This window comes from Mus caroli, chromosome 2, assembly GCF_900094665.2.
Source record: "Mus caroli chromosome 2, CAROLI_EIJ_v1.1, whole genome shotgun sequence".
Taxonomy (NCBI): domain Eukaryota; kingdom Metazoa; phylum Chordata; class Mammalia; order Rodentia; family Muridae; genus Mus; species Mus caroli.
This window is the reverse complement of record NC_034571.1, coordinates 25,726,823-25,735,875: the sequence shown is the minus strand read 5'-3', so window position 1 is coordinate 25,735,875 and position 9,053 is coordinate 25,726,823. Positions and strand designations below refer to the sequence as shown.

General features: G+C 51.3%; 1 protein-coding gene across 1 annotated transcript in view; it reads right to left on the bottom strand.

The window, feature by feature from the left end:
* The window catches only part of Cercam (cerebral endothelial cell adhesion molecule), a 12,733-nt gene extending 8,554 nt beyond the window's left edge, over positions 1-4,179 (bottom strand). Inside the window, exons 1-5 of the mRNA XM_021156820.2 lie at positions 3,980-4,179; positions 2,577-2,687; positions 2,318-2,435; positions 987-1,121; positions 667-871 (exon numbers count right to left, since the gene is read on the bottom strand). Of these exons, the coding sequence (XP_021012479.1) occupies positions 667-871; positions 987-1,121; positions 2,318-2,435; positions 2,577-2,687; positions 3,980-4,167 (757 nt within the window). The 5' untranslated portion in view covers positions 4,168-4,179. The remainder of the gene's footprint in view (positions 1-666; positions 872-986; positions 1,122-2,317; positions 2,436-2,576; positions 2,688-3,979) is intronic.
* Positions 4,180-9,053: the final 4,874 nt, after the last annotated feature.

Here is a 9,053-nt window from a genome sequence, read left to right as displayed (position 1 = left end):
CATGCAGGCAGGCAGCACACAGACATGCATGCAGGCAGTACACAGACATACAGGCAGGCAGTACACAGACATGCAGGCAGGCAGTACACAGACATATATGCAGGCAGCACACAGACATACATGCAGGCAGTACACAGACATGCATGCAGGCAGTACACAGACATGCAGGCAGGCAGCACACAGACATGCAGGCAGGCAGTACACAGACATGCATGCAGGCAGTACACAGACATGCATGCAGGCAGTACACAGACATACATGCAGGCAGTACACAGACACACATGCAGGCAGTTCACAGACATACATGCAGGCAAAGCATGCATACACAAAATAAAATAAATCTGATGTGTGAGGGCCTCTGACTACCTGGACTGCAGGCTCTGGGAGGGCAGAGATTCCCTGATTACCACTCTCTCCCCAGTGCCTGTCACACAGTGAGTGTTCCATAAATATCTCCTCAGTGAAGCAATACCTAAAAGTGACAAATGGGGACAGCCACCAGCCCTTCTCCTCCACTAGGCAGTAAATTTAAGAAAGGTAATGACCCAAGGGACCAGCAGGAGTTGATAGAATGAAATGTGGGGTGGAGATTGGCTAAGCAGGGGGACCAGCAGGTGCAAAGGCACAGGGGTCCCCAAGGCCTGCTGAAGAAGGCCTGGTCCTCACCAGCAGCCTGGCAGGCATAGGCAAAGACAATGATGTCATCAAAAGGCCAGGTGTAGTTGGGATGAGGCGGGTAGAAGGCCAGCCGGGCTGTTTCCTCAGTCTGCAAGGACAGCAGGAAGGTAGAGTGGACCATAGGGACCCGGAAGCAGCCCTGGCGCTGGCGATTCTTAGTAGGGAAGTATTCAGCCGTGCGGCGATAGTAGCCCTGGAGGAGAGAATGTGTTGGGCTGAGGCCAAGCCTATCCTGGCCCAAAGGCCTTGAAGCCTCAGGATCTATCCTCCCAGGACCCTGGGGCTCCTGGGGCCTCACCCAGTCTCACCTGTGGAGTGATCCCACACCAAAAGTTGGAATAATAGGTCTGAGAGTCCAGCATCGGGGCCACCACCGGCAGCTGCCGATCTATGAGAAGCTTCAGTGTCCGGTTGTTCGTAAGAATGTTGTCTGTATCTGCGAACTTTGGAGAAGGACAGTGTCACAGGGAATCCTGTCTCAGACTCGGGACCAGAGCTCACTGAGGGGGAATTTCTTCAGAGTAGCTCTGAGCACACAGAGATCTAACCAGGGCCAGAGAGAGGCGCCTAGAAAGGTAAAGGCACTTGCTGCCCAGCTTGACAACTAGAATTCAGTCTCTGGGACCCACACAGTAGAACCAACTCTAGAAAGCCATCCTCTGACATGCACATACATACCATGGCATGTGCACTTATACATACCTACATACATACAGGATACAGGATACAGATATGAGAAGGGGCTAAACATTTCTGACAAGGGGCCATTCTGAGATGCTGGCTTAGAGCAGAGCAAGTAGCAGATCTGAGAATCTTATCTGAGGTCTAGCTTACACAGCAGGAACTAATCTGAGGGGACTGATTAAAAGAACTGGTGGCAGCCGGGCGTGGTGGCGCACGCCTTTAATCCCAGCACTCGGGAGGCAGAGGCAGGCGGATTTCTGAGTTCGAGGCCAGCCTGGTCTACAAAGTGAGTGCCAGGACAGCCAAGGCTACACAGAGAAACCCTGTCTCGAAAAACCAAAAAAAAAAAAAAAAAAAAAAACCCTTCCAAAAAAAAAAAAAAAGGACTGGTGGCTCTTGCAGAGCACCTGAATTGGAAACCCATTGACCCAATGGTGACTCACTACTAAGTGGAGCTCGCTTCCAGGCCCCCTTCTGCCCTCTGTGGGCTGCATGCGCCAAGACGCCCACCTTCGTAAAACAAAAGTCAGTCAGGTGGTGGAGGCACACACTTTGGATCCCAACCCTTGGGAGGCAGAGGCAGGAGGATCTCTGAGGCCAGACTGGTCTACAGCGGGAGTTCCAGGACAGTCCGGATTACACAGAGAAACCCTGTCTCGAAAACCCAGTGAGCAAACATAACAAAAATATTGGGAAAAAATTCTATTCTGAGCTCTAATCCAGGGATCCAGGCTCAGTTTATACTCTTGGCATACAAAAGCTCAGGAATCTAGGAACAGCATATAACCTAAGACCTGTACAAGGAGCCAGGCTTAGTATCTAATGTGAACTTAAATACAGGGGTCTCAGCTCAGTCTTCAGAAGAGCCGTCCTATAGACAGTTTGGTTATAACCAGACTTTATTGGGAGCAGGTCCTGATGCTTGCCCCCCTACTCTCTAGCCAGGCTTTCTTACCAGGATGTAGTCAGCTCCCCAGACCCTGGCAAAGGCCAGTGCTTCCTGCCTCAGCTCCATCAAAAACTGATGCCGTTCTTTGGTCCAGTGCTTGGGACCCTGTTCGTCTGGGTAGGACCTGAAGTGGAGAAAGGTGGAATGATCTCTTGAGAGAGGGGCCTCTCGTTCTCTGCACAGAACAGACATGCGTGCTCTGGGGGCTGTGCCCCGGGGAATGGCTGTTCACCATCTTCCAGTACCCTTGCCCTCCGTTAACCACCTGGCCTCCTCCTCAGGCTTCCAGACGACAGTCGCATAGTCCCGACCCACAGCAGCCAGCCATTCCTGGAGCATCCCTGTGGTGTTGTCCACGTTGTGATCTGTGGCACACCTGCGAGCACGACACAGAATGACTGTCCTGAGAGCGATGGGGGAGAGTTGTGTGCTCCAGTGGAGGTGCTGGAGGATGTCCTGTGGAGCCTCAGGCAAGGTCCATGCCTCTCTGTGCTTCACGTCCTCCCTTCTAATTTTGTGTATTGTACTGTGGGGATTGAACCTAGAGACTTGTACACATCAGGCAAGCCCCTGACCCCTGAGCCATCCTCGGCCTGAGTGCACTTGGAAAGTCCCTTGACCTTAAAGATTGCACCTGCCACGTCCCCTCACTTCCATCCCTCTCCATGGCTCCACACATCAGGCCTTTTCCAGCTCAGAATCAGACAAAACAGTCATTGCCTTTCTCTCCTTACCTAATGCCCCCCCCCCCCAGCTGTAATTAGGCTCACACCATGCTCCGACAACCCCTGAGAAGAGCTAGTAGTCCAAGTTCTGTTACCACGGAGCCCCTCTGCTGGGGACGGGGCTCAGTAATGGAGGTGGAAGGCTTAGCCAAGAGCCCAGGTTTTAGGCGATGCTGTTCCTTTAAGCCAATTCCCCAGAAGTGAAGACTAACTACGTGTCAAGTCTTACAGGGGTGGGAACTAACTAACTCCCCAAGTGTGGTGGCTGTGGGCAGCCTCCCCAGGCCACAGCTCCACCCCAGCCGAACTTTGGTGTGCTGTGAGGAGTACTCTATCTCCAGCCTCTGCTCAGGCTCCTCCCTGTTTTGACTTTTTTAGACAGGGTACTGCAACCTCTGATCCCAGCATCCCATGAGACCACACCCTTGGCTGTCAGAACCAGCCAGCCCCTCTACCCAGAGAAGCTTAGCAGTACCACTCAGGAGGGCACCCGAGCATGCCGCCTGGGGATGAGGGTTCCCTCCACCTGCTCTCTAGAAACCTCCAGTCTGAGTGATCCTTTCTATGCTGGGCCCCAGGGGAGTCCAGAGGTTCAGTCTGTTCTACCGCACATCAGGCAGACCACAGGTCTTTACTGCGATGTACTGCTCGGTCAGAAAGGACAGGCCTAACTGAAACCCAGGGGAAACCCAGGAAGCCTGGGAGACCCGGGACGAGTAGGGAGCCCAAAGGAGGGGTGGGTGTCCCTGGGCTGAACCCTGGCCTCAGAGGTCGATTCTTGCCCCGCGGGGTTTAGGAATACTGCTGAGGGGCTTGAGGTATGTCTGGGAGGGAGGAGCTTGCTCGGGTTGTGTCTGGGCAGAAGCAATAAGGCCTCCAGGTCAAAAGCCTTCCTGGGTCCTGGGGCTTGATGCCCAAATGCACCCACCCCTGGATCTCTCACCAGAGGGCCAGCCTGGCCCGGGGGTAGTCCAGGCGCTCCAGCGCACCCAGGTAGTGGGGCAGAGAGTGTTCAGCATTGCGGGCCAGGATGGCAAGGACCACGGTGGGTAGAGTCGGCTCCGTGACACCAGCAGCCCGGAGCTGCGGCCCCAACAGAAGAAGCAGAGGTAGGAGCCGCGCAACGCGCATGGCGGGACTCCGTGGCTGTGGAGGGCCCTGGGTTTCCCACCAAGGCAGGGAGGGGGCGGGGTGGGCGGGGCATGGAGGCGGGGTCTTAGAGGGGCGTGGCTACTGCCTTGGGGGCCCCTGCGCCCCTCTTAGGCGCCTGTACGCTCCGCTGTCCTCTTCTCCGCCCAGGCCCTAGAGGTCCAGGGTCAAGCACCTGCTCCAGACGCGTCCTGGGGTCCGCCTTCTCCGTGTGGATCTCGGAAGGCGTTGGCACGGAAGGGAGGATCCGTGGGCCATGGTGGACCGCTTGTACCCTGGGCGTTCATCTCACTCCTGGAATACTGACACCCGGGATTCCCGGCTCTCTGCCTCTCAGCGGTGGACCGGGGAGGTTGCAGTCTTCGCGGGGAGCCCAGGTTCCCGCCCCCTGCTCCATCTGAGGCGCCCTCTGGCGGCCTGAGGCAGTAACTCGACATACCCAGCAGATGACGCGCTGAGTTGGAAAGCAAGCCCAAGCTTGGGGGAGAGGACTGAGTGCAGCTGATCTGGCCACTTCCGCGACCTCGCATCACCTCCACAGGCTCTGGCCCTTAAAGCAAAGCCCTTCTTTCAATTGCTTTTTTTTTTTTTGGTTTTGGTTTTTTTTTTGTTGTTTGTTGGGTTTTTTTTGTTGTTGTTTTTTTCGAGACAGGGTTTCTTCTCTGTGTAGCCCTGGCTATCCTGGAACTCACTTTGTAGACCAGGCTGGCCTCGAACTTAGAAATCCGCCTGCCTCTGCCTCCCAAGTGCGGGATTAAAGGCGTGCACCACCACCGCCCAGCTTCAATTGCTTTTTAATACAATAAAATTAAAGATTGCGTCTTTAACTTCCCAAATAAGACCTAACCAACATCATCACATTGACTCTGAGGAGCATTTCGTTTGACACAATGTGTTTGTTTTTTTCTTTTGAAAGAAGAGTTATTTGGGAGGGGATGCACTTGGTCCTGTGGAGGCTTGATGCGCCAAGAAGGAGGATACTAGAAGGGTGAGGAGGGAACAAGGGTGGGTGGGTGGCTGAGCACCCTCTTAAAGGCGAAGGGGAGGGAGGTGGGATTCGGGAGATCCTGGAGGGAGGACTGGGAAGGGGAACAACATTGAAACATAAATAAATAAAATAATAATGATGATGATGGTAATAATAAAGAAAGCAGAGCCCACTCCGACTGAGGGTAGGACTTAGGGGCCACCACAGAACCTCTGATGGCGACCCATCCCCCTTCCAAAATAGGAGATACAGCCTCCTTTGGGACAGAGCAAATCTTAGGACTCTGTTAGAATGAAAGGAAATCTCCAACTTCTCTTAGGAGAGAAAAAGACGAGGGAAAGGGGCTTAAGACTTCTTGCTGGGTATCTGTCACCAACCTCCGACTGACACTTTCCCTGAGTCTCCTGATTCTCACAGGTAAAACCTGACTGATAATGGCTAACATGAAGGTTTGCTACAGGGAGACCTTGAGCATGAATGCACTTGAGTCTCTCTCTCTCTCTCTCTCTGTAGGGAGCATGAGCCAAGCCTCTGCACCCATCCACCTTCCCTCTGCCTGAATGGTCTGCTTTCGTAGAGCTGCTCTTCAGGACACTAGGAAAGGGGAAGGACACACTCCCTCTATTGAGAGAGGATGGAAGGAGCAGGTTCAACAAAGAAAGCGCTTACCTGATGATGTCCGGTCCCAGGGGCCGGACACTGGACTCAGATCTCTACCCTGGCTTTGGTCACAGCTTCCTGTTGGACTATTTCCAGGCCAATGGTCCTGCAAAGAGAAGGGTCCATGAAAACATCCTGGAGGGAAGGGGGAAGGCAGCATCCTCTCTTTTGCATGGCAGTCTCAGGCACAGGGATTGCTGGCCTCCATTGCAGATTCTCTCTAAAGCTGTCCCCATCCTACTCACCCAGAGCCACTGCCCACTCTATTAGTGACAGGGGTGCTATGGTCAGAGTGCTTGTGACCACACCTCCACCCTGCAACACTCATATCTGAAACCTAATCACCAGTGTCATGGTACTGAGACAGAGGAGAGACTGGAGAGATGGCTCAGGGGTTAAGGGCACTGGCTGCTCTTACAAAGGACCAGTTCCCAGAACCCATTTGTCAGCTAACAGCCATTTGTAATTCTAGTTCCAGGAGATACAAAGGCTTCTGGCTTCCTCAGGCACCAGGCCTGAGGCTCAGACACAGCCTGGTAGATCACACTTGTAATTCTAGTGCTTGGGAACCTGAGGCAGGAGGATGTCCAGGCTGAGCTACAGTGGGATTTTGTCTCAACAATAATCAACTAATAAAAAGTGGGGGACTGGAGAGATGGCTCAGCAGCTAAGAGCACTGACCGCTCTTCCAGAGGTTCTGAGTTCAAGTCCCAGCAGCCACATGGTGGCTCACAACCATTTGTAATGGGATCCAATACACTCTTCTGGTGTGTCTGAAGACAACTGCAGTGTACTCATATACATAAAATAAATACATCTTTAAAAAATAAAGGGGCTGGAGAGATGGTTCAGTGGTTAAGAGCACCGACTGCTCTTCCAAAAGTCCTGAGTTCAAATCCCAGAAACAACCATCCATAATGGGATCTGACGCCCTCTTCTGGTGTATCTGAAGACCGCTACAGTGTACTTATATATAATAAATAAATCTTTAAAAAAAATAAAAAATAAAAAGTGTGGCCGAAAAACAGTGTCAGCAGTTAAAAAGCACTGACTGTTTTTTTTTGTTTGTTTGTTTGTTTGGTTGGTTTTTGGTTTTTGTTTTTTTGGTTTTTCAAGACAGGGTTTCTCTGTGTAGCCCTGGCTGTCCTAGAACTCACTCTGTAGACCAGGGTGGCCTCGAACTCAGAAATCTGCCTGCCGAGTGCTGGGATTAAAGGCGTGTGCCACCACGCGCAGCTGCACTGACTGTTTTTGTAGAGGACCCAGGTCCAATTCCCAGCATTCACATGGAGGATTACAACCATCTATAACTCCAGCTCCAGGGGATGCAACTGCATCTTCTGGCTCTGCAGGCACCAGGCACTCGCAGAGTACATATACATACAAGCAGGCAAAATAGGCAAACACATAAAATAAAAGACATCTTTGTTTGTTTTGAGACACGATTTCCCTGGCTGTCCTGCAACTTGCTCTGTAGACCTCTGGCCTTGGGCTCAGAGATCTGTTTACCTCTGCTGGTCAAGTGCTGAGATTAAAGGGATACACTACCACTGCCACCAGCCCACCCCCACCGCCCCTGAGGTAAAAAGGTAAAAATTAAAGAGACCCAAGAGAGGTCTTCAAAACACAAGAATTCCACCTGTGAGGAACAGGTTCTCACCAGACAGCAGATCTTCTGGATCTCGACCTTGGTCTTTGCAGTCTCAAGATTCTGAGGAAAAGCTTTCTTTCTTTCTTTTTTTCTTTTTGGTTTTTCGAGACAGGGTTTCTCTGTGCAGTCCTGGCTGTCCTAGAACTCACTCTGTAGACCAGGCTGGCCTTGAACTCAGAGATCCTCCTGCCTCTGACTCCCAAGTGCTAGGAGTAAAGGCGTGTGCCACCATTGTCCAGCAAGCAAAAGCTTTCTTTAGCTAGGCATGGTGGAGCATACCTGCATCTTGGAACTGGTTAGCCAGAGGCAAGGAATCCTGAATTCTTTTTTTTTTTTTTTTTTTTTGGTTTGGTTTTTCAAGACAGGGTTTCTCTGCATAGCCCTGGCTGTCCTGGAACTCACTTTGTAGACCAGGCTGGCCTCGAACTTAGAAATCTGCCTGCCTCTGCCTCCCGAGTGCTGGGATTAAAGGCATGAGCCACCATGCCCAGCTGGGATCCTGAGTTCTAAGACATCCTACAACTACATAGCAAGACCAGCTCAGGTCAGACCTAGTGATGCACATCTATTATTCTGACTCTTGGGGCTGTCTCAGGAAAACAAACAAAACAGGCATGGACTTCCGGGTGGTTCAGTTGGTAACATACCTGCCAGACAAGCATTAGGATCTGTGTTCCTATTCCCAGAACTCAAATAAGAACTGGGCACAGGTACACATGTCAGTAACTCAGATCCCTGAAGACCTGAATAGTGCTCGCTAGTTGATCTAGCCAATTCATGAAGCCTAGGTTCAGTAAAACTCAAAAGCTAAGATGGAGGTCTGAGGAGCAAGTTCCATGAGTAAATACTTGTCGTGCAAGCACGAGAACCTGAGTTCATATTCCCTGAATCCAGTTAAAGCTGGATGCCCAGCTAAAGTCCCTGAGCTACAGGAATGTGGTAAACAAGAGAACCACAAGAAGTTCCTAGACCAGGAAGCCTGGTGCATGCTGAGGCAAACAGGAGACACTGTCTCAGATGAGATGCAGGGCAGAACTATCACCTGAGGATGTCTTCTGGCACTGAGCCACGCCACGCTAAGCCCTGTGTGTTTTGCTTGTTTTTCTGAGACAGGCCTGACTGTAGATTATAAACCTGCACAACCATGCCTGACCCAAGCTGGTCTTGCTATTTAATTGCAGAGTATCTTAGAACTCAGGATCCCCCCATACACTATGGTATATATTGCACACATACACACGAACCTGCGTGTGCACACATACAAACCTGCAAACACACACACACATTTTTAAAAAAAATGAAAAAAGAGAAGCAGAAAGTGGTGGAACACGCCTTTAATCCCAGCACTCAGGAGGCAGAGGTAGACGGATCTCTGTGAGTTCGTTTGAGGCCAGCCTGGTCTACATAGTGAGTTTTAGGACAGCCAGGGCTACACAGAGAAACCCTGTCTCAAAACAAATACAATAATGTGGACAGAAATCAAGGAAGACACAAATATACATACACATCTCTCACACATATAAATGAATAAATTATATAATTGTGTGTGTGTGTGTGTGTGTGTGTGTG